This window comes from Rhinoderma darwinii, chromosome 2 (assembly GCF_050947455.1).
Source record: "Rhinoderma darwinii isolate aRhiDar2 chromosome 2, aRhiDar2.hap1, whole genome shotgun sequence".
Lineage (NCBI taxonomy): Eukaryota > Metazoa > Chordata > Amphibia > Anura > Rhinodermatidae > Rhinoderma > Rhinoderma darwinii.
The window spans coordinates 68,344,640-68,371,284 of NC_134688.1; the positions used below are offsets into that span (position 1 = coordinate 68,344,640).

General features: G+C 39.7%; 1 protein-coding gene across 7 annotated transcripts in view; it reads left to right on the plus strand.

The window, feature by feature from the left end:
- NBEA (neurobeachin) overlaps nt 1-26,645 on the plus strand; it is a 575,138-nt gene that overhangs the window by 444,274 nt on the left and 104,219 nt on the right. For all 7 annotated transcript variants that reach the window (XM_075851713.1, XM_075851718.1, XM_075851715.1 and 4 more), the window contains 3 exons: nt 22,215-22,332; nt 22,743-22,845; nt 25,408-25,523. In XM_075851713.1, the coding sequence (XP_075707828.1) occupies nt 22,215-22,332; nt 22,743-22,845; nt 25,408-25,523 (337 nt within the window). The remainder of the gene's footprint in view (nt 1-22,214; nt 22,333-22,742; nt 22,846-25,407; nt 25,524-26,645) is intronic.

Below are 26,645 nucleotides of genomic sequence, written 5' to 3' on the forward strand. Positions count from 1 at the left end.
GTGTAAATGTTGCTGTCTCACTAAAGACTTTGTTACTTTTCTTAAAATGGCAGAGGAGCGCGCATAATTTATTACATTACAGGCATCCCGGTCAAATGACCTCATTCAATATGATGCGTTGTGTTTTTTCCCAGCATTGTTCAAAAATTTCACAACCAAAGTCTAGCTTTTGTCTTTATGGTGAACCTGCCAAACAACAACATCTCTGTCTTGGACACATCACATGAAGATATCTTAGTAAGTGACCGTGTATTGAGAAGAACTTATGGATTTAACTTGTAGTATTGAATATGTAATATTGTTTGACTGCAAAAGTCAGAGTCTTCTCTTATATACTGGAAATGTTACATTTACTATAGGCTGCCTATTTTGGAATGTTTTATAGTTTTTGTAGTGTCGTGTTTCTCGAACTGCTGGAAATTGGTTGTTTGTGATTGGGTTGAAAATTATTTTATTAGCATTATCTAGGCAGATTTAGAGCATGCTGCTCTAGATGAGACGCAATTGTGGAGGTAATTCGTCATTGAGAGGAAAAGGCAATCATAAAATCACAGGTTATAGTGGATATTTATATATATATATATATATATATATATATATGTTAGGAATCTGCCAGGTACTACGTCTAGGTATACTCCTGGGATTAATCAATCCACACCTGAGGCCAGACCTGTTCGACTGACACCATCTCCCACCAACCAGGGTGGCAGGCTCAGGAGTGGGAGAGCCTATCGCGGCCTGGTCAGTCGGAGTTAGCTCCGCCCCCTGTCCGTTATTACCTGCCGTGTTCTCCTCCTCAGTGCTTGTAATTCTTCTGGATTCCTGGCCCCACTGCTGCTTGCTCCAGCCTGCTTCTGCCGTGCTTCTGCCTTGCTGCAGTTCCGCTTAACCTGCTTTGCTTTGCCTCTGGCTTGCTTCCTCCTCCGTGCTCACTTGGGTATACTCCACTTCATCCTGGTCCGGACTACTCATTCACCGCTCCGTTTCCTCGCGGCGTTCCGTGGCTACTGCCCCTTCCCTTGCGTGTTCCCTGTTTGTTCTCCCGTGCACTTAGATAGCGTAGGGACCGCCGCCCAGTTGTACCCCGTCGCCTAGGGCGGGTCGTTGCAAGTAGGCAGGGACAGGGCGGTGGGTAGATTAGGGCTCACTTTCCTTTCCCCCCCTTCCTGCCATTACTATATATATATATATATATATATATATACATACAGTGTGTGTGTGTGTGTGTGTGTGTGTGTATATATATATATATATATATATATATATATACATACTGTGTGTGTGTGTGTGTGTGTGTGTGTGTGTGTGTGTGTGTGTAGATATATATATATATATATATATATATGTGTGTATATATATATGTATATATACCTTTTTTATTTTATTTATTTTTTACATCATCTGTGTTTTGGATCCACTAATAGTTTGGGCTCCCAAGTACCGATGCAAAGTACTGACCACAATACTGCCGTCTAATAGTGGTCTAGAACAGTTTCTGTAAATTAGAATGTCCACTAAAATCCCACCCGGTTTTGCATGTTTATTGCACAGTGTAAGTCTTCATATGAGGGTCACCATCCAACTGGCCCCTTACTTTCAGTAGCATCAATTCAAAAAGAAGGTACCACGCACGCTCTTTTAGTAGTGTGGTTTTCATCTCCGCTTCTTTGTTATGCCATATTTTAAAGTCTATTCTCTTTCAAAGCTGCTTGCATATTGCTGGTTGCTTGCCAGTTCTGAGCTCATATTTCCCATTGGCCTCCTGCTGATTCAGTGTCTGTACAGCGGTTTTCTCCACTGATTTGTATTCGGAGGTTGTAGTCTTTATGTTAGGCACTGTATATTGACATAATTGGTAAATTGACATAAAAAAAAAAACACAGTATACAGACTGCAGTGCGTTGTTGGAACTTACCTAATATGTTCGTGGCGGAGGTGTCAGCCCAGTGCTGATGGATTCCACGAAGGAACTAGCAGAATTCTAGATAAAAATGAATTATACTGTAGGACATGATGTGATTGAACATTAGTACAAGATAAGTAAATCAAGGTTTGCTAACTAATATATCACTTTGTACCTTGTTACGAGATAAAACACAATAGTAAACAGATGAATGATAATGGGAATATCCGGAGCCATTGTGCATTGGAGATATGGTGTCTTCTTACTAACTAAACCGCCACCCAGTAGGAAATGGTTTAAAATTCTTATTTGTCTCATAGACTTACTGTGGAGTATTTGAAGTTTCCCATAAAGTGATTGACACATTTTGTGAATCCCACCATCTGGCGCTCGGTCACAGAATCTGACAGTAAACAAACCCTAGGTTTCTATGTGACTGCTGTTCTTCCATGTGTAGATCTGCAAGATGCAGCAGCTCTGGTTTAATGTGCAGATCAAAATGCCAGATACATTGTAATTCCCACTGTACCTCTTGTAATTCAATCTGAAACATGGTTATACATTTAGTGGATAATGTAATAGTAGTGGAAGAGAAGGATTGGCACAAAGTTAATGTCACGCAAAAGCCATCTGGTCTATGCACTTACAGGGAGTTTAACTTTATATTCACTATGACTTGTCTCTCCTCACATGGTAATATGTTATTGTTTTGTTATTCATATCTTCCATTGATCTGTGCTTGTGCCACCACTAGAGGGAGCTCACAGCATATTTTATTATTGTGCTCTGCTGAAAAAGTATACAGGGAGTGAGCTCCCTCTAGTGGTGACTGCAGGCAGCTTGAATTTTATTACATATAGCGAATTAGGAGCTTTACACAAATCTGTTCTCCAACTTACATAAAATATTTCTCATGCAATCAACAAACTGGTGGACAAGTAGCCTGGGTAAATGTTTAGGAGGCAATTCCACATGGGGTATCACATGGCTTTCCCAGACTTATAATTGCAAATTTACAAAAAAGAAAAGAAAAACTAGGCTGAATTGCTATTTCTGAAGGTTTTTGTTGAACTCGGATGGCAATACCTGTGGTGGCTGTAATGGCAGCCGTATACATGTGTTGTCATCAAGCTATCCGATGAACAGGTAATGCTCTTTAAATGATTATGACTTCAATACCCCAAAACCAAAGAGTACTGATAGGTTAATTTGGTTTCCTACTAAATTGACCCTAGTGTGCATGTATGTGTGAGATGATAGGAAATTTAGATTGCGAGGCTCCATTGGGCATCGGGGCTGATGTGAGTGATCTTTGTACAGTGCTGTGAAAAATGTTAGTGCTATATAAGCACCAGGAAAAATAATTTTATGTTTTATTGTAAAACTGAGAACTGACCTGAGGAATCATGTACACATATACATCTCCGTTTCTAAAGCAATTTTCTAACATACATTCCTCAACATTGAAATTGCAACACCAAGAAGGAAAAGATTTGGAATTGTGGAAATCACAGGATCGATAGACAAGTTAATGATCTGCAAATGATAAAAATATTGAAACAAAATATTCCAAACATCTTGATTTATTCAGTATGGAGTATAAGCGCCATGCGCAGAAATACAACCACTTACACGCCTTGGCATGCTATCAGTGAGGTTATTAATATTTGTCTGAGAAATGTTATGCCACGATGAATGCACTTGGGCACCCCTTGCAATTGCCGACCAATGACATCCCAGATGTGCTCGATGGGAGACAAGTCTGGAGAGGCTGCAGGCCATGGTAGCACATTTAGGCCAAGCAGGCTCCTCTCCCACATGCCACAAATTGGAGCTTGGTGCTTGAAAATTTGATCATTTTCAGATCTTAGCGACACCTGCTACTTCCTCCATTTGCATCACCTTACGGCTTGTCCTTCTTGGTGTTGCAATTTCAATGTTCAGGAGTGTAATATCAGAGCTTTAATAGGAAGGTTTCCATACTCCATTTTTTTTCTTATCAACTACTTATCAACTATATTATTTTGGTTTTATTTTTAGAGTGCAAAAACTAATTTCTTCTGTGATTATATCTTCAAAATAGTTATCAAACAATATATCGACTGCAGCATGTGCTGTTGGACTAAGGCTCTGTTCGCATTCTATTTGAACGTTATATTTGGCGTATGCGCTGTGAAAGCTTTGTGTAGGGTCTTATTGACCCAAAGTATGCCAGAGGAATGTCCTTCTGGTATATGTTAGGGGAGGTCATAACTTTATTTTTTTTACTGTATGGAATAGGGTCAAAAAACAAAACACTGTACTGCATGGTATACATTTTTTACAATGGGACCCTATAAGCGACGTATACTACTATATGCCTATACAGTGGCATGCATCGGAGCCGTATGTCAGAGGTGTATATAGGGAAATACTTTGAAAATAAAATAAAAATTCAATATTTAGTAGAGTTTTCCCACTGCTATTTTACCTTTTTCCATGCAGAGCTGGCCCTTAAAGATTTTCAGCCTCTTTCCTGACATTTCTTTTTTAGTGAATTCTTGTATTTCCCATGAAATAACAATTCTAAGGCATATTTTCTTAGATCTCTGCGCTGCGCAATTTCTCTGTTATAACCCAAACTTTCTGAATAAATTGACATCTGGGTGTTACCTTTTCCCTTGCCGAAGGGGCGTGTCCCTACACATTCACTTTGTTAGCACTGATTGGACATCATCAGTCTGTGTTGGAACACCCCCCCCCCCAACTGGTAACACCCAGCTGTCAATTTATTCATAAAATTCTAGGAGGAATAACAGAGGAACTTCATGAGTGCTAAGAAAAGATGCACCAGGATTGTTATTTCATAGGGAATACAAGTATTTACTAGAGCAGGCCTCTCAGGAATGGGGACAGGTTCTCTTTAAGTGTCCTTTGCAAGACCTTTTTCTAATGAACCTACCCTACTACCTCCAGCATTAATGTCCGAGATGACATACTTCTATTATCGGTCTCATATGTGTGGTGATTTTGCAGAGAGAAGATGTCTGGTATAAATGCCATTGAGTAATGAGCCTTCATTTGCTTATGCAAGTAGTAATACAGTTTTTATAATGTACAAAATTTTTGTACATATTGAGATTCCTCAGTTACACCTTTGTGTTAAATAAGATCTTTAGTGTTTTACTTCTTATATGTGTAGTGGTCGTCTCTTCAATGAAGCCGTACAGAAAATGGAGTCCATTAAATTAGTAGCCACCCACAGTGGAGTTTGCAATCTAACGTCACGGTCATGCTTGCTCGCGAAGGCCATTGTCATTGAAAACCGTCAATATGTTTCTTTATCGTTCGAGTTCGTGAACATGGAAACTCAATACAGATGGTGTCCGGGACCCCGGTGTTTCACCATGCCAGTTTTTGCCTCCAAGATGTTACCCATTATGCAGCAGAATGGATATTACAGCGATAATTGAAAGTCTTATCACCGTTCACAGTGAAATAAGAATTGTGCTGAATGGTATCTGCGATTTCTGATCATTTTTCATTTCTAACAATAAACTGTCTCATCAATGTCGTTCAGCCTGTGTATTTTATTACAGGTCAGACATGCAATGCTAATTGGAACGATTAAACACCCACTCTAATGTCACTAATTACTGAGCCGTCTATTTCCTGTGCCTGAAAGAGGCCGTGTAAAAATGCATTCATTGTTCAGTACAGGCAGAGGAGCAGCTCTGCTAAGTCTGTAGTCAGATGAACCCGCTCTGAGCTCGTTATATGGAGTAGCCGCAGTATATGACCTGGGTGGATATGTGTTTCTGATAATCTGGATCAAGCCCCATTCACAACCTATCCTATGATGATGTAGTAATTGGTGTGGCGTAGCAGAGCTGAAGGCAGGGGCATAGCTATAGGGGGTGCAGAGGTAGCAGTCACACCCGGGCCCTGAGCCTGATGGGGCCCAAAAGTCCCTCAGCCGCATAAGAAGACACTAATATTATAAATGATATGTGGTTGGTGGGGGCCCTGTTATAGATTTTGCATTGGGGTCCAGGAGCTTCAAGTTGCGCCTCTGGCTAAAGGAAGTATGTGCTAGAGAAGACGTCTCTAACCTGTGGCTATTCAGCTGTGTTGAGAAACTAAAACTCCTGACATGCCCTGGAATCCTCAGGCATCTAGAGAATATGTTTGCTTTGAACTACATGTTAATGTGAAGTTCCACTCTGAGACATTGGCCCACATTTAGGGTGTATTGACACGGTGCGGTTTTGCATGCATTTTTACCTCTTATTTGCTGTGGTTTTGCAGTTAGCACGGAAACCGCGGCAAAATCGTACCATTATTGATCATTTCATATTTTGCATCAATGGAAGTGAAGTGTAGTTGGTGAGAATTCCGTCTCTAATTCATTAAAAGGTGAACGCCTCTTTTAAAAATAATATTATAGAGGCAGCAAAATAATAGTATAGTGGCAGCACGAAAGACCATGCAGCTAAAGGTCGGATACCCAGAGAGAAGGCAGAGACCATTTTTTTTTTAAACCTTGTCTACCTTCTTGATCTTTGTATACCCAGAGCTCAATGGGAGCTGCGTATGCAATATAATCCGCAAAGCCTCTATTGGTCCCACCGATCACATGTTCTCTAGGACAACTGTTAAATCGCAGAGCTGCCAGGTCTGACTAGAACCAGCACTGCCCTGACTGTGTCAACTTATCAGGACTGTTTTCCTCTAACTGGGACTATAATGACAGCCCCAGTAATAAGGGAAATATGCAGTGTAGAAATGTATTGATCATGTCCCTCAAAAGTTTTTCTTTAACTTTTGGGGCAGCAAGTAAAAATACAAATAAAGAAATACTAATAAACAATTAAAAAACACTAAGGGGAATTGTCATCAGCATTTCACCTATTGAACTTTCCTCACCGCTCACTGGCCGCTGCTGTCGAAAGTTCATTGCCATTATCCCGTCTCCTAAACTCCTCCTCCGACCGTAACGTCGTTTAAGTAATCTCATACGTGTCACGCCTTTTATGGTAATAATCTGGCAGTCTCGTTTGTTCCTCTTATGCCCGCACACCACTGAAAAGTGGACCGTCCTGAATGCTAAAATCTCGTATGAGCGCGAATGTGCCCGTCATGTGTTGACCGATACCCTTCCCTGCTTCGTCCGGGCCTCAAATCTAGTTACTGCACCTGCTATTGTGTCCCGTTGTGCGTACACACCAGAACAGGACATCGATACGCAAGAGTGTGATTTTGTGTGTGCTAGGGGGACGCGAGGATCGGTCAATCAACAGTAAAGAATCGGGGTTAGGAATGAAGATATTACTCTTTTCAAATGAAGATATGACTCTTTTTATGCTCCTGAGCATACGGCACATGAACACTAAAAAAAAACCTGAATACTGAAGGTGCAGAGCAAACGTAGAAGATAATTATAGGTTACGGCAAAACTATTTTTTACCCACTTCTACCAGGTATTGCTGGTTTAATAGGTGAAATGCTGGTGACAGGTTCCCTTTAAGCCCCGCCACTGTGTCTGAAGCCCTATCCAATTTCACTAGCTAGTTTGTTATGTATAAAAATCTAAATTAGACACTAACGAACACAACTATAAATTCTTCAAGGTTCCTCTGTGATTAAAAAAAATTAGTTTAAAGAGGCTCTGTCACCACATTATAAGTGCCCTATCTTGTACATGATGTGATCAGCGCTGTAATGTAGATTACAGCAGTGTTTTTTAATTAGAAAAAGGATAATTTTTGACGGTTATGACCTATATTAGCTTTATGCTAATGACTTTCTTAATGGACAACTGGGCGTGTTTTACTTTTTGACCAAGTGGGCGTTGTGGAGAGAAGTGTATGACGCTGACCAATCCGTGACCAATCAGCGTCATACACTTCTCTCCATTCATTTACACAGCACATAGTAATCTTAATAGATCACTATGTGCAGCCACATACATACACACACACACACACACACACACACACACACACACACACACACACACACACACACACACACACACGTTAACGTTACTGAAGTGTCCTGACAATGAATAGGCATCACCTCCAGCGAGGACTTGATGTTTACAAGATTACGCTTGCCTTGCTGTAAATCTCACACAAACGTTACCAAAGTGTCAGGATTCTGAATAGACATCCCGTCGTGGCTGGAGGTAATGCCTATTCATTGTCAGGACACTTGAGTAATGTTAATGTGTGTGTGTGTATGCCTCCACATAGTGATCTAGTAAGATTACTATGTGCTGTGTAAATGAATGGGGAGAAGTGTATGATGCTGATTGATCAGCGTCATACACTTCTCTCCACAACGCCACAATTTTTTTTTATTGTTTTAACTCTGTCACACTCTAAAAACCCAATAATTATAAAAATAATCACATACTGTGTGTATGAAAATAATAGAAAAAAGTTCTGTCACAAAAATACTTTTTAAAATTACTTTTATAGCATAAAAATGTAAAACGTTACATCCGTTAACTAGTAGGAGTAGAAAATAGTCACGAAGGCCGAAAATGTGCAGTATTCGCCCCTTTCCGACATTTGACAGAACTATATGTCATAGCCAGGAAGGGGGAGTATCAAGCAGGTTCACGGGCTGAGCCCTCTACATACCCAGCAGGTGTCGAATGTATGTTACAGCCAACTCTACAGTGTAACGTCCATGATTGGACATAATTCAGATCCTGTCCGTTTAACCGCTTAGATGCTCCGGTCATTACCGCAGCATCTAAGTCTTTAGAAAGAGGGGGTGCCCACTCTGTTATCCCATCGCTTCCCCTATGTGATCTTGGGGTGACTATGATTGTAATGGCAGCCGGGGGGGTCTAATGAATGACCCCCTAGGTCAGCCATCTTTCTGCTTCTAGGGCTTATTAAGAGGCACTAAATATAATTATTGCAGTGCATTGTATCAACAATAAGACGATTGTTAGTTCAAATCCCCAAAGGGAACTAAATTTTTTATTAAAAATCTTTAATTAAAATTTGTACAAGTGTACAAAATCATATTAAAACTTAAAAAAAAACGTACGCATTTTCCTTTTAAAGTCATGTAAAACCAAAAGATAAATAAACATAATTGGTATTCTCGCATCCGTAAAGTCAGATATAACGTTATCTAATCCAGAGAGTGAACGCTGTAAGAAAAAAAAAGTTTCCAGAATTGCATTTTTTTCGATCATCTTAGCTCCCCTAAAAATGGGCATAAAAAGTGATCAAAAAGTTGTATCTACCAATAAATCTTTTAGCTCACCCTGCAAAACAACAAGGTCTCGCTGTGCTCCATTGGCAGAAAAATAAAAAGTTATGGCTTTCAGAATATAAAGGCACAAAACCAATTGATTTCTTTGTAAAAGTAGTACGTCATAAAAAAAAAACAATAAAAATTTGCTATGGTCGCAATCCTATAAACCCGCGGAATAAAGTTAACATGTCATTTTTAACGAATGGTAAACACCACATAAACTAAACCCAAAAAACAAGAAAGGAATTGCAATTTTCTTCCCTTTCCACCTCACCAATAATTTTTTCTCTGTTTCCCTGTACGTTATATAGTGCAACAAATTGTGCCATTGAAAACCACAACTTGTCCTGCAAAAAAAAAAAAGCCATTACGGCTTTATCCAACATAAAATTTAAAGGGGTTGTCCAACTTCTGACAACTGATGACCTATTCAACGGATAGGTCATCGGTGCGGGTCCGACACCCGCACCCCGCACCAATAAGCCGCTCTGGATGTTGTGGCACATAATGCTATGGACGGAGCCCGGAAGCAGTTGGCTCCGTACATAGCATAGTGGCCGTGCTGCAGAACTGCAGGTCCGCTCCTATTCACTTGAGCGCTATTCCGTGGCCGGAGCTAACTGCTTCCAGCTTGTACGTCTGGTGCACGGAAGCACCAGACCAGCTGATAGGTCATCCGTTGTCAGAAGCTGGAAAACCCCTTTAAGGTACAGCTGATGGAAAGAGGGAGGAATAGGAAAAAACTAAAAATAAGAAACTCAAAATGGCTACAGTGCCAAGGGATAAGGGGTTAAGCTTTATTTGGATAAAACCAGAAAACCCCTTTAAAAGTGTCTCCAAGGTGAAGCTTCACTTTAATGTAGTTGAAGTGATTTCTCCAGACAACAATATCAAATAAACTACTATCTATTATTCCCTATGCGGAAAAATGTTGTATGCAACCCTGTGACTATTACACTATTGGAGAATTTCCACGTTCTAAAGCTTTGCTGCAACTGCTGCATGTAACTCTTTCCCCCATAGGTTATACCTCAAATATAATCTGAGTGACTGTAAGTCGCTGTGTAGCCTGAGACCTAAATATAATATAATGTGCGTTTATAAAGAAGAGAAACCGCAGCACTCCGGAAATAGTGGAAAGTTGGATGGTTGTCTCCGAGGTTTTACTGTGTATGTACCGAACGTGTGCAAAATTTTGGGAACTTCACATATTTCTTGTAGCCTTCAATATTATTCACCATCACTATATTGTAATCTTAAATTTAGTTTGTACATATTGTGCGTGTGCGTCTCTCTCTCTACACACATGTGCGTGCGTGTGTGTGTGTGTGTGTGTGTGTGTGTGTGTGTGTGTGTGTGTGTGTGTGTGTGTGTGTATATAAATTTATGAGTCATTTATACACTGTTTTTTTTCCCCGTCTCCTCATGTGTCATGGTGTTTTAACTACTTTTCATATGGCCTGATAATTACTTTTCCCCTCTCAATAATGGTATTTCTGCAAGGTCACGTTTATCCTTGGCGGTAATGCCATTTAATTATTGTGTGAATAGGTATGTAATTGAAACAAAAAGCATTGTTCCCATCTCTGCTCTTCTTCACCCCTCTCTGCCTGGAGCCCATCCTGTCAGGCTGGAAGCGTGAAACTTCTTTTCTGGTGGTGTGATTAGATTGGGGCTGAACTCTCCAGCTGGCAGGGCTGTCTATGACTGCCGGCACCCTGTCCCTTGTGCTTGTCATTTCTTGACACTTCTGACAGGATGGGGACAGCAGCCCCAGACAGGTTCATTAGATAGCTTTTTCTACAGCTGGGATAAAAATATAATAAAAAATAATAAAATAAAGCCCATAATCCAGTGCAGCAGCGACGAGCCCTTCATGTTTTAAGCAGGACCCATGTTCTGACAAATTTTCATCTGTCCTTCTAGTCAGTGTTTTCCACAATTTTTGTTTTTGTTTGTGATCTATGATTTAGATCTTTTCTATGTCACCAGGCAATGCATTTAGATACACAAAGCCGTAGAGTCGGCCCAAATTCACATATACAGATCCCTTTTAATTGTTTTTAGTGTTTTCAGTAGATAAAGGCTGAACCATATGTAATGGTATTATACACGTTCCAATAATTTGTGCTCCCGCACTGACAAAACCGTCACTTCTGACCAAAGGAAAACGATTCTATTGATCTGTTATTGAACGTGTATCCAATAATAGCTCAGTGGCTTCGTTGTAATGTTTAACAGCAATTGGCTGATCATTTTCTATTAAGGGCAATGCTTATATTTAATGGGAAGGAGCGGAAAATGGTTGCCTTATAGTAAAATATATTTACATCTTTGTGGTTTCGATTATTGATAAATTAGAGTTTCCACCAATTGACTGTAGGAAGATAATGTTTGTGTGAGAGCTTTTTCCCAGACTGGTGGGGCTAGATAGATGTCAGCAGAGTCTTCGGAAGTAAAGGGAGCAGGTGGGCAAGCTCTTGTGACATCTATTACATGAGTCTGTCCTTTCACTTCCAGCAAGGAGTCGGGCACCAGGTCAAGGAGCTGTACAACTGGTGACTGGAGATCAACGTTAGGGGGAAACATTGACGTAATGGATTTGAACGCTAGAAACCTGGATATTTCTTGTTTCATGCACACAGCTATTCCATGTGGAAGGAGCAGTACGGTAGTACATAATATGGACTCTGAGGCACTCCTTGTGCCGCCATGTGGTACCTTTTGTGAGGCACAGTATTTTTTTGGGAGCAATGCTTCTAGTGGAGAATTCCTCCATAATATGACACTGAATCCATGAGAGAAAAACACTGTGTGCCTTGGTGGTACCGGAGATGTTAGAGTATGGGCTCGTAGATTTCTATGGGCACTGTATTCATGATCCGTGTGACACAGATCCCGAAATCAGACACGTGCATCAGCCCCAATAGTGATGTATGTTTCTTTCTTGTAATAAGTTGCCCTGACATTTGACCATTGCAAAAAAAATAAAAAATTGCATCATAGCAAGATGGCTGCTAGGTTGCTTTAAAGGGATTGTCCACTTTCAGCAAATGAATGTTATTTTTTGTATAATTAAAAGCTATACAATTTTCCAATATACTTTCTGTATTTGTCTCATGGTCATGTGATGGACACACAGGTGCACGGTTTGTTACAGTATGTGTATCAGAGCTGTGTCTTTTAATGATCCCAACACCTGAGTCCATCACATGATAATGGACAGAATTTTATTTACGAAGGTAAACAATGAATGTATCTACTGAATGACAACAAGCAGAGATCTTGAAAACCGTAAGGAATTAATACAGAAAGTTTATTGGAAAATTATTTAACTTTTAAATATACAAACAAATCGCATTAATTTGCTGAAACCGGATAACCACTTGAAATATTTTCGACACAATTTTTGGTTATTAAATAAAGCATCTGCTCTTGTGACCTATGTGAGATTTTGCAGGTTTGGCTTGTACTCCGTATAAAGCTCCGCCAACCCTCTTAAAAATTGACCTGATCCGACAGCCAGACATGTCAGAGATAAGTCAAGATCTAAGGAATTTGTAAGCAGATCAGATCAGTGTAACTCTGGACAAGAAAAGAGTGCAGGTGTGACTTCAGGTAATGATATCGTTGTTAAAACTCTTCTCATATTAAGTTGCCAAATTGTGGTTTGTTAATGGAACAAAAAACTAACCACTGCGTCTTCCCATTCATAGGCAGAATCTGAAGTCAATCCCGGCCATTAATGCTAATAGCCACATACCTTAAGGGAATTCTTTCTAGATAATTTGAACAATTAAAAGGTTGTTGTCTTGTTATTTGGAAAATTGAGTGTTTACTGTAATTTGCTTGTTTACGTGTGTATCGTCAGGGCTTTAAACCGCATTCCGTTTTAACTTGAATAATTAATGGGAAATAATTAATGGGATTGTCTGGTTTAGAAAACCCATTTTGCAATACTGTATTAGGGAATCTTAAGTTAATAGAAGTCGGAATCCCCTATCTATTAGAATGGAGAGTGGCTACATAGAAGGTCTCGCATCCTGGAGGAACTGACTTGTTCACAAATGATACAGAAATCCCATTGATTTCAGTAGGAACTGCATAATTCTCCTTTTGGATAGCAAAACGGGGCAAGCTTTAAAATATTTGCCTGGGAAACTACATCTTCACATAGAAAAATAAAGATAAAAAGTTCTAGATGTACTAAAAGCTGGGCAGATATGTTACCTTAGATTTTTTAATGTGTATTTACTGTTCTGGTCTCGTGGATGCATTAAAACGCTGAGCTGATCTTCTCCACAAATTCACTGTATGATGCGCAGTCTGACCTTTTCTCAATTCAAGATCAGGAGTTATAAATTTCTCTTAATAAAAAATGTCCTAGAAATGAGAGGGTAATAATGTCCTATAAGTGCACCATTTAGGTTGGATTTCCTTGTCCATCAGGCTAAGTTCAGACTTCCGTTTTCTCTCCGTCAGAGGAAGAGATGACCGAAAATACAAACAGAAAGCATTGCTTCCGTTTGAATTACCATTGATTTCAACAGTAATTCTTTTGTTTCCGTTGAATTCCGTTTGCCTCCGTTCGCTAGGTTTCAGTTTCTTTCACGGAAGCAAAAATGCAGTCTGCAGCACTTTTGCTTTCGGGAAAAAAACTAAACGGAAACCTAGCGAACAGAGGCAAACAGAATCTAACTGAAGCAAAAGAATTACCATTAAAATCCGTGGTAATTCAAACAGAAGTGATGCTTTCCGTTTGGATTTTTCGGTCATCTCTTCCTGTGACGAAAGAGGCCTAAACAGGAGAAAACGGTAGTGTGAACTTGGCCTCATCCTGTAATATATTCTGTTCTAGTATATGCTTTTGTTTATATAGTCATTAATACAAGGTTGTTATATACAGATCTACAGTTTTAGTTTTGAGTATAGTGACTAATGTTTATCTAAATGGCTTCTTATAGGGATTGTCATAGGAGAGACATTGATTCCAGAAAGCTAATATATGCAGTGAATTTCTGATCAGCAGAGGTCTGACCGCTGTGGACCCCGCCATGGATTTTGCTACAGATTTGCAGGAGATTCTACAGAAAATTCACAAAAAATGTAACTGCTTTGAAAACCCCATTTATATGCATTGTTCTTACCGCAGATTCTCCGTGTGGAAACATCACAAAAAATCTGCGGCAAATCCATGAAGCGTGAGCATCCTAACTATTTATATTAATACCCGTCTACCAGTATAGGACAGTCCACACCTGTAGTCCATTGTAAAATGACTGAATTCCTATTTAGACTACTCTGTGCTCAGAATAGTTAACCAGCAGAGGGTTTATCTCCGGCATAGAATAGAGGCGAATGAAATATTTTTTAGGATGGAGAGCTTTTTGCCTTGGCTTTAACCGCATTACAGGAGAACGGCCTTCATTCAGAGAAATCCCCCTGCTTACCTTGTCTTTGTATCCTTAGATGTTGCTGCTCTTAAAGTGTGGTCTCTATGACAACTGTTTAAATTGGGATGGGTACCTGTCATCTGGAGTATTATGGAGAAAAGTGTTAGTGAATACACAGTCCCATGGATGGAGCATTTCAATGTAATCCAATTTTAATTGAACTCTAGAGACTTTGATGTGCTGCACAAGGTTGGGAGAGTGCTATTCCTGAGAGAAATTATAGGAGCCCGACACAGCTTCACTGGTCCAGACTGTCACTGCTTTAAATAAGCATTAGCATCAGCCGTAACCGTCCCCACAGAACGTCTTACTCCTCTCACATCACTAAATGTGCACGGGGCTATTCCCTCGCTCTCCGGGCAGACAATCTATTTGTCTTTTCTCTGTTTACTCCATTCATTTTATTGCTCTTATACCTGATAAACTCTGTTTTATAATTTTATCCCATTGCAGAGCATTTATCATTGCTATTGTATGCTGACGCTCAGATTCTTGATAGATTTACCTATGACTAACCCCTGATGTAGTCTATATACCTGCATAAAGGGAGAGGTTTATTTATTCTTTTAAATAGATGACAACATTGAGACCTATTAGCACATGGCCATTAAAAAAAAATTATATATATATATATTTTAGTAAAAGTATTAGGACACCAACACATTACACCTACGTCCATGAACATTAATATGGAGTTGGTCCCCCCATTGCATCTAATACAGCTTTCTTTCTTCTGGGAAGGCTTTCTATAAGATTCTGGAGTGTCTGTGGGAATTTTTGCCCATTCATCCATAAGAGCATTTGTGGGGTCAGACACTGATGTTGGATGAGAGGGCCTGGATCGCAATCTCTGTTCTAGTACATCCGAAAGGTGTTCGATGGTGATGAGGTCAGAGCTCTGCGCAGGCCAGTCAAGGTCTTCCACACCAATCTCACCCAACCATGTCTTTATGTACCTTGCTTTGTGCACTGGGGCACAGTCCTCCTGGAACAGAAAAGGGCCGAACCCCAAACTGTTCTCACAAAGTTGGAAGCCTACAATTGTCCAAAATGTCTTGGTATGCTGAAACAGTAAGATTTCCCTTCCCTGGAACTAAGGGGCCAACCCCTGAAGAACAACCCCATAGCATTATCTCCTCCACCAAACCTTACAGTTGGCACAATGCAGTCAGGCAGGTAATGTTCTCCTGACATTCACCAAACCCAGACTCCTCCATCAGACTGCTAGATAGAGAAGCGTGATTCATCACTCCACAGAACACGTTTCCACTGCTCCAGGGTCCAGTGTTGGCGTGTTTTACACCACTCCATCATACGCTTGGCATGGTAGCACAGACCCCACAAAATAAACCCCATTAAAAGAAAACACAGACAATAGAATCATTGGATAATAAAGGCCACAATGTTTATTAAGGGTAACATAAAAGCCATAATACTTAAAATATATAAATAACCATAAATTGAAATCAATAAACCAATAAAAAATCCAGCTTTTATAATAAAATGCCAAGTCCGCCCAGCATTAGCTGGGTGACCAAATCCCTCTAACAAACATTGTGACGGAAGGGAAATTCAGACATGAGGGAGGGTGGGTGGGCGACGGTCCAAACGGCTCCAGACGACTGCTTGACCACGAAGAAGCTCACTCCTTTATAGTACAGATTCCCGCCGTTTTGGAATTCCAACAACCAATCAGCTGTCCCTAGGAGAAAACTGCCTGGAGATAGAATATTCTGGAACCTGCTCATGCCAACAGCACAGCTGACCTCATCCAATCAGCTGTTTACCAGGAAACACCTGCCTGGAGATAGAAACAACTGGAACCTGCTCGTACCAACTTGTACAGCTTACATAGGGGACGTCCCATAAGGTAAGTACCATTTCACTACATTTGGAAAAAAGAGGGGAATGGGGGGGGGGGGGAATACAACCACACAAAACCATACTACATAACAGACTTAAATACGAATAAAAACATATTTTTGGGGCTCGTGCGACCATGTGTCCCCCAAGCCTATGGCTCGGAGGGGCCCTTGTCATTCTGCTTGGGGATGTAAGGCTTGCATGCAGTTTTTGTGTAAATGTTAATGTGAGAGGAGGTTTGGGACTCTGCAGTTATTGTCACCAGAGCATTGGCGACTTTTATGCACTAAGCACCTCATCGATCCTACTCTGTAACCTTATGTGGTCTGCACTTCAGTTGCTGTGGTTCCTAAACGCTTCCACTTTGCTATATACCACTCACAGTGGATGATGGAATATCTAGGAGGGGAGAAATTTCATAAACTGACTTATTGTTACAATGGTGGCTTCCTATTACAGGACCACGCTGGAATTCAGTGACCTCTTTAGAATTACCGGTTCCATCACAAATGTCTATAAAGACGACTTCATAGCTTGGTGCTGGTTTTTATGCACCTATGACAATGTGACTGAATGAAGCGCCTGAATTCAATGATTAAGAAGTGAGTCTTGATACTGTATGAAATGAGTACGTAACTGTTATCAATAATGATTTTTCTATTGTTGGTACGAAAATCCATCAGAGTGACGGAATCCTGCTTCATTGGGAAGAACACAGCAATCCTGCGTCTACGGCTAGCTTTCGTTGTGTTCGCCACCTTCAAGAGGCATCACGCTGCCACAACCACAATGCACTTGTGGGTTGAAAGGAGTTGTGTCCACAACCACATAGTACCACTCTGCCTTAAGACTCGAAACTTCTAAGCTATTAACATAGCACTTTTGTGGTGTTGTGAAATGGGCAAGTTTTGTGGCATTTTTCTGCGATTATTGCAAAATCATGGTTAAGAAAAGTGGGGGGAAAAGGGCAGGTTTTTTTTTTTATAAAACCAAGCAAATTTTGCCTCAATTTCATTCAACCACAGAATTGTTTTTGCCGTGATTTTTTGATAATCAGACCAAAAACAATCCACAAAACCTGCCTGTGTGAATACAGACTTGAACTTCTCCTTGAACAGAGCACCAGCTGAAGCACAATACTAATCTGTTGCGTCAATAAATGCATAAAATGGCGCGTGTGTACAGGTCCTTACTTGGCACTTCCTTATTATTGCAGTAAAAATATGCTACATATGATCAATTCTCAATCTATTGGACCCCAGTGTTAAGTTTTTAAATAATTGTTCATAGATTTTTCTTTCGATACTGTCATAATTTTGTATTTATCATGTTTTCCATCATAACACACAGTAACCCACGTCATATATTTGGATATGTCTCCTTTATACGCTTAGAAATAATATCTCCGGTAAAGATATCGGCCAGTAATGCAGCATTTCTTATATATTTCTTATCCTGAGGCACTTCTGCTGCACTCGGCTGTAGGTTTGGCCCCTTGTAGAGATGATTACATTTTAATTACTGAAGGGCATAGGTGTTTATTTAGAACTCTTCAATTATTGCTGGGAAAGCAAGAGTCGGGAACCTTATGAGTTTTCTTTTTATTTCTGCACATTTCTCTTTCCCAAGGGAAGAATTTTTGCTGACTACTTCATCTTCTATTCGATTGTTTTATTTTTTGAAATCACGTTAAAGAAACATTAGAATCCGAATAATACTAAACACCTATTTGTATCTATGAATACACACGCCTCTAACATAATTGTGCCAACCAATTACCAGCACCAAAGCCCGGTACGGCCCAGTATTACATTGTCTGCTTGAACAGATACAATATCTTCAAGGGATATTCCCAACATAAACATTGGTGACATATACACAGGATATTACGTTTAGTAGATATGCACGAGACAGCAAAAGTTTTGTGCAATCTACGGGGAGAGGAATTAGCGTCTTGCCGCACCGATGCAACATTTCAGGGGACCACGACATACACTTTATCACAACTATCATCACTATATACACAGGATATTCCATAGATGTGAATCCCACCTCCAGAATGGCGATTGGTTGTTTCCATATCTCCCATAGAAATAAATGTCCCCGGGTGGGGACCACCTCACCAAGCCAACCAGGCAACCCCCTTTAAAGAGATAGGTGTGGGACCTGCACCTATCAGACATTTGACATGCTGTGGATATGCCATAAATTCTATGATCGAAATACCCCTTTGTTGTTCGCAACAGTTTCAGCTTTACCAACAGCCAGCAACCACCCTTCAATATGGCTGGCTCCATAGTCCTAGAGATCTTCCAGAGGTGTAACGTGAAGATCCTAGACCCCAATACAAAATCTGTAACAAGGCCCCCCACTTACCATGTGTCATTAATAATTCTACTGTAGTCTTTTGTATTTTCTTTGGTCCCCTCAGCCACCAGGGCCCAGGTGTGACTTCTACCTCTACACCCTCTATAGCTAAGCCTCTGCTTCCCGCCAATGGGGTCACGTATGAATACCGTTAGTGTGTGACATTTGTTACAGTGGTGTTTCTCCTGAATCTACTACTTACTCATGAAAATGTCTTAAAGTTGTTGCAGTTTGGACTGTAAGAAAACCTCTGACAGGTTTAGACTCTTGTGGCGCAAATACTGGGCACACTGAGGTGGCTATAGCAATCGGTTTAAGCTTCTCCCCTTTTTCACACTGTCCAGAGTATTGGAATTTGAGGTAAAAAAATAAATAAATATGGAGTCCTACATTGATAAATGTGCTGTACAAACTGACTGCCATACTTTATAATGTAAGTTGTTTTTTTTGTCCCATACTTGAGCCCTAATACATATTAGATGACACACAATGACCGGCCAAGAGATATTTAATGACCAGTTTATCCTCATACTTTTTATCATATATAAAAACGTGGTCCCCACGACCAAATCTCAAGGCTATGACTGCAGATAAGGAACGTGTTTTTTACTTGTTTAGGTCCACAAAGGAGCTCATATGGACTTGATATGTAATGTAGGGATCACATCCAGATAGCCTTTTATATGGATGTACATATGTAGCAAGCACGGTCTCGTTTGATCCCTTGAAAAGACTTTGGGGACCGAATATTGGCAAATATTAGATAAAAAGGTGAGCACATTCAGTGATCTGTTATATGAGCTAGGTTTAGAAGATTACAGATCGTAATAGTAAAAAATGTAATACACAGGCTCTAAATAAGCGCTAGTCTCAGTGCGAAATGTGTCATGAATTTTCCATATTTACTTTCATTAAGAGCTGCACAGGGATTCGTGTGCTGGATAATCAGAAATAGAAATAAATACAATCTAGTTTAATTTTAAAACGAAAACACTTGAGCTATACATACATCATTTTTGACATTCTTGTTCCCATGCAGATCTTTTGAATTCTGAGTAAGGAGCTGATGGATATATTTATGTGTATATAATAATGTCAATTTTACTTCAGCTTTATCTAGGACACCACTTTAGAGATTTGCCGCATGATGTGGACTTGACAGTCTTCTCCGCCTCATCATGTTAATAAGTTAGACTTCTTATTTTCACCATGAGGAAGCGTGACATGCGGCATGAAATGACCATCTGCTTCCTGCTCATCTGCTCCTGAACTAATGACACAGGGGGACTGGTGAATTCACGTATTAGCACCCACAAATGGAGTCCCAGTCTGGACACAATGCAGTCAACATATACATGGAGTACATTGTAAAGCAAAAAGTGACAAGGGGTCATAATAGGAGGCTTTTTAGGGTTGTGTCCCTTATTACCTTACCTGTGCAGCCAGAATATCTTCTTATCATGGACGAAGAGTGAATAAAGTGAATTCATTTATTACCTTTTTAGCTTTCAATTATCTCTCTCCTATCTAATATCTATTTATCTCATATCTATTTATTTAACGTTTTACTCATTTATTACCTCTATCTATCTATCTCTATCTATCTATCTATCTATCTATCTATCTCACATCTATCTATCTATCTATCTATCTATCTATCTATCTATCTATCTATCTATCTATCTATCTTATGTTTTACACACTTGGCATATGCCACAGCACGATGCGGTATATTCACGGACATTGGCCTCTGTAGTCAGTGAAGCTCAGTGGGACTTCTCGATTTTCTCCATGTATATCATGTATATACACATTCAAGGTGGGAAAGCATGTTTGTGGTGTGAAAAAAAAATTGCATATGCTATGTTCACACCACATCTGCCTGTAAAACAGCATACGTTTGGCCGATATGTGTTGCTATTTTGTTACCTCAACTGTATTGAAAGCACAGTTCACTCTGCATTATACGTTTCACACAGTCCTGCGAAAACATAAGCAACAAACATAGTTTGACGTTAGCCATAGGTAGATTGATGCAAAAATTAGAATGACCTATAAACTCGTGGTTCTTCTAAGTGATTCTTCTACTTCAAAGCCACTATATGGGGCCTCTATATGGCATCATATTAAAGAGGTATTCTTCCGTAGAGGAAATACTGTTGTACGGGTACAATACCTCCATAATACAGTATGGAACATGCCACACTATTTTTTTCACATGGCTACCATATGATTCCTAGTGGGGGATAAAACCTCTGTCTCCATATAGAATCTAATGCGCATGGAGATGCAGTAGGGTCCATAGACCTTTATGGGTGCCATATTACAAGTCCGTGATAGTTAGAACCTGTACAGAGCCATAATACGGTCGTATCCTTGAGCCGATATTCTTAGCATCTGTTTTATTTTGATTATTACTAGTTTTATGTTATATATATTCTGCTTTGGTGTAGAATATTTGATGGAATTTATTTTACTCTTTTAGACTGTTTGGGTATTTTATATTTTCTTAAAATAAGAGTCCGCCATGTAACACAGAATTCTGTCTTTCGAGATATATACAATACAATACAATACAATACAATACAATACAATACACATGAACGCACACACACCACATAATGCGCAGTGAGGAATTACCCAAACATCTGGAAGACTCTTCATGTTGAATTGATCTTGTCATTACCCTTATGTATAATTATAATATATGTATATATTGTATATTTTTTTTGAGGTTTGAAAGACCTACAAATCTTATTTGATGTATATATCAGTCTTGTTTGCTATAAACATGTACAGTCATGGCCACTCATGGTCTCATGCAAATAAAATCATAAAGTTTAAAGAATTTAAAATTTCGACCTATTAAATAATAATAATACATTGTAGATGTTCTCGGTATGACTTATTCTCAGTTATATTGTACCCTCTGTGTATTAGAAATGCTTATCTTTGCCGATTTTTGAGATTTCAGTGCGGTTTTGTTTTTTGTAGCTGGCAGAGCATTAACATGGGCTGTTGTTCAATCATTATGAAAGGAGAATGAGATAGAAATGGTGTAACAATACACAATGTGATTAAAAAAAAACTTTATTCAAACATGTCTGACAAGTGTCGTCCTCGGAGACCATTCAATCATACCAGACTGTCTTCATTTTGTATTTCCCATAGGTTCCTGTTATAGTCAATAGCAGATGATCCTCAAAGACTAACCTTTTCTAATTAATCTCTCCTACTAAGTAATGATAATGAATTCACAGGGAAAGCTCTACCAAAAATTTTTATTTTCTTATGAACACAGTTTGGCAGTAATACATTGGAAAGTGTATTTCCCAATATAATTTTGGCCTTTCCTGTGTTTCTTTGGCTAGGTTCTTGCTTACACAGAAGGCCTCCATGGAAAATGGATGTTCAGCGAGATCCGAGCCGTTTTTTCAAGACGGTACCTCCTTCAAAACACGGCCCTGGAAGTGTTTATGGCTAACCGCAGTGAGTTTTACCTTACTTGTATCGGTTTATAAACTTCCCCTTTGAATTACACAGACTAAGAATGTTTAAAGGGGAACATACATATTACTTGGTTTACCTTGGACCTTGAGATCCATTCTTCAGACCAGAATTTTAAGAGCCTATAAACTCCCTCTGGACTGTGGGAGTTCATAGTTTGTTTTTTGAAAACATCTGTATAATACCTACCATATAGGCGGCAGACTGTCGGAAGTCTTCTGGCTGCTTAAAGGTCTACCAGCCATATGGACCAGTCCACTTATATCATTCTCGTATTATAACTTAAGAGAAAAACTCCTTACTGTGAGAACGTGTAAAGTGTTAAATATTAAGGTTTATCTCTGAAAAACATGACAACTTTTATTTCCAACTCTCTCCATTTTGTTCTGTAGCTTCTGTTATGTTTAATTTTCCTGATCAAGCTACCGTCAAGAAAGTGGTGTACAGTTTACCCCGGGTTGGCGTTGGCACCAGCTATGGTTTACCACAAGCCAGGTATATGTTTTATATTTAATATTATTTGTAGGTTATTTGTGTAATATCAGAATACACACCTCAGTGGATTACGAGGTAATTCTTGCCATTTTTTTGAGGTTTTAATACTTTGATCATATTCGTTCTATTCTTGTGTTTAATATATGTGTTGTAGTGAGATTGTGGAGGTGGAGCAAAGCAAGAACGGCCTTAGATTTTATCTCCACTTACAGCCTGATTCTACTACATAGAAAGGAATGAAAAATCAAGCCATATAAGTCATCCTTTAGTATCCTAATTCAATCATAAATGGGCAATTATATTTATTGTATTAATAAGGTGTTAAATAGCTAAAAGGAGTAAATTGTCGCATACTTGTGAACGTACTCTTACATGGGTTCCTGGTTGTTATAACCAATCAGAAGATACTAAATGCATCTAAGTAAGAAGTAGAGAACAGATGAAATGAAGTGTGACTGCAGGATCTGACTACACAAGGTTTCTTTGTAGTCTGTTACCATGGAGACACATAAGCCTACAAAGTAGTTGTAGATACAAAATAATAGGAGGTTTTTAATAAAGACTACATTCAAAGTTGCTTCATTTTTCATTTTAGATGCTTTGGATCGATTTTAAAAAGGTTGTGAAGGTGGAATTACCCTTTAAAGGGAACCTGATATAGCAACAGATACTATTACATAATACTATGTTTTACTCTGAAGTGCTGCGGCGTTTCAGAGAAAACGGGTTCAGGTTTTGGCTTTGCCCCACACTCCTCAGCTTGATTGACAAGTCTCTCCCTATCTCTTTTATTGGGAGAGATGACCTGCTCAAACTGAGCCAGACTGGCAGAAGCTGGTAGGGAGCCACCCAGTGGACACTTTACCCCGAGGCTGCCATTTATTGAAACTAGGCTCTCTCTAAAGCTTGACATTGCTTCAGAGTAAAACATAGTTAAGAATAATCACAGCACCTGTTGCTACATGGTGGCAAGGTCCCTTTAAGCCTTAAACACTGCTAATTTATATTCTATATTAATGACATTTTAAATACAAGGTCAAAGTATTGTAGAAGAATTATATTTATACATTGTATTTGGTTTTACATATATAACTTACTATTAAGTTAATAAATTACTTAAAGAGGCTCTGTCACCAGATTTTGCAACCCCTATCTGCTATTGCAGCAGATAGGCGCTGCAATGTAGATTACAGTAACGTTTTTATTTTTAAAAAACGAGCATTTTTGGCCAAGTTATGACCATTTTTGTAGTTATGCAAATGAGGCTTGCAAAAGTCCAAGTGGGTGTGTTTAAAAGTAAAAGTCCAAGTGGGCGTGTATTATGTGCGTACATCGGGGCGTTTTTAATACTTTCACTAGCTGGGCGCTCTGAAGAGAACATCCTCTTCTCTTCAGAACGCCCAGCTTCTGGCAGTGCAGATCTGTGACGTCACTCACAGGTCCTGCATCGTGACGGCCACATCGGCAGCAGAGGCTACAGTTGATTCTGCAGCAGCATCAGCGTTTGCAGGTAAGATCGACTTACCTGCAAACGCTGATGCTGCTGCAGAATCAACTGTAGCCTCTGGTGCCGATGTGGCCGTCACGATGCAGGACCTGTGAGTGACGTCACAGATCTGCACTGCCAGAAGCTGGGCGTTCTGAAGAGAAGAGGATGTTCTCTTCAGAGCGCCCAGCTAGTGAAAGTATTAAAAACGCCCCGATGTACGCACATAATACACGCCCACTTGGACTTTTACTTTTAAACACACCCACTTGGACTTTTGCAAGCCTCATTTGCATAACTACAAAAATGGTCATAACTTGGCCAAAAATGCTCGTTTTTTTAAAATAAAAACGTTACTGTAATCTACATTGCAGCGCCTATCTGCTGCAATAGCAGATAGGGGTTGCAAAATCTGGTGACAGAGCCTCTTTAAATTATTTTCTTTGGCTTATGGTGCTGCAACAAATTCCGCAGCACTGTACACCGTTTGTAATCACTCACCTCCATAATGGGAAATTATTATTTACATTTTTTTATGCTTTTTGTTATCCTATGATGATCTGGATGTAAACCAACTCTGTTTTAAGTGAACATGGGATAACACGGCTGTGCATAAGCTTCGTATGGAATACACAATAGATATTTACAGTATCTCCTAAAATTCAGTCACAAGCCCAGAGATGATTAAAAAGACTCCTCACTGTGGCATCGCTATCACTGAGAGGGCCCTTCTTTTCCGCAGCCTTTGTCGATCTCCTATATTCAGAAAGTAAAGACATTTTTGACAACTCGCTAGTAGATCATAAGCGCTGCACAGACCAAGCAAAAGCTGTCAGTCATCCGCTCTATGATGCTCATCAAGAACACATCTCTGATTTCTATCCTCGATGTTAGTGATGCCATTTATCCGAGTCTCTGACATGCCGCAACCATAGGCTATAAAGGGAAGCTAGTTATGCATTTATAGCTTGTTGTAGCATATTATATATTGGAAATTTTTACCATTATTGTCTCAGCTGTTGTACTCGGTGATCGCCCCCCTTCATTCACAATGCATTCTTGTAATATATTTACAGGAGAATATCCCTGGCCACTCCCAGGCAGCTTTTTAAATCCTCCAACATGACTCAACGTTGGCAGCGACGAGAGATTTCTAACTTTGAATACTTGATGTTTCTTAATACCATAGCAGGTAAGGCTTCTGGCTCTACAATCCTTTCTAATATGTTTATGTTTGTCAAAATCTTGAGCAGCGTGACTTGATCGAATGCGTTTATCCCTCCGGGACTCAGCTGCAGCCCTATGATAGACTCTGAAGCACTCACATTAAATTTGATAAGGGAATGCGGAGCCTATCAGCAAGGCTCTAGATGCATTGATTGCTATGGAGGCAGTGCCTTACTCTCTTGCCATTTCCTCAGCTGACAGCTTTGTCTGAAGCTTTATTAGAGGCAACAAACCATTGCCAAGAACTGTCTGGAAATAATAATGGGGGGGGGAATGTAATTTTACTATTCAGTCATTTTCAACAACAGCAAGCAGACACCAGACTAACAACAGCACGCCTAGTACAGATGTCACCTGCAGGGTGGCATGATTAGGTAACCGTGTTCTGTCTACTTACCTCTAATCCCACCATTCAGATAACCTATGATGTGGATCCAACGCTTTTCAGCACTTTTAATAGACTATCCTATGATATCATATTTTTCTACATTTTTTTGTACTATTGTATTAAACAGAAAGTTCACCTCTGCTTTGTTAAAAAAAAAAATATATTATTATTTGTTCTTAGACTCCCTACAGCATCCTGTTCTTCCTTTCACATGTTTTGTTTGCGTGTTTTTGTTGAGCACTTTATGTTAAACCTTGGTAAAACCACTGCTGTTTTTCAAAACCAGGCCACTTTGCAGGAGTATTGCAAAAATATCAATAAAAAAGCGTTTGTGTGCAGAGGGCCTAAGGCTGTATTTACACATGTTTTTTGCAGGCAGAAAAAATCTGTCTAAGATTTCCTTCAGGAATTTTGAGGCAGGTTTTAAACTGCCTGCACGTATTTTTCGGTGCTTTTTCACATTGTTTTTTTCCCCCCGCAGCCATTGAAGCTGATGCAAGTACCGCAGGCAAAAAACGCTCAAACGATTGCAGCAGGTTTTTTCTGCCTCCCATTGATTTCAATGGGAGGTCAGAGGCAGAAACCGTGGCAAGAAAGGACATGCCACTGTTTTTCCGCAAGCGGCCAAAAGCTGCCCAGGGGGAAAATGCCTCTGCCTCCCATTGAAATCATTTGGGACGCAGTTACCGCGTCAAAATC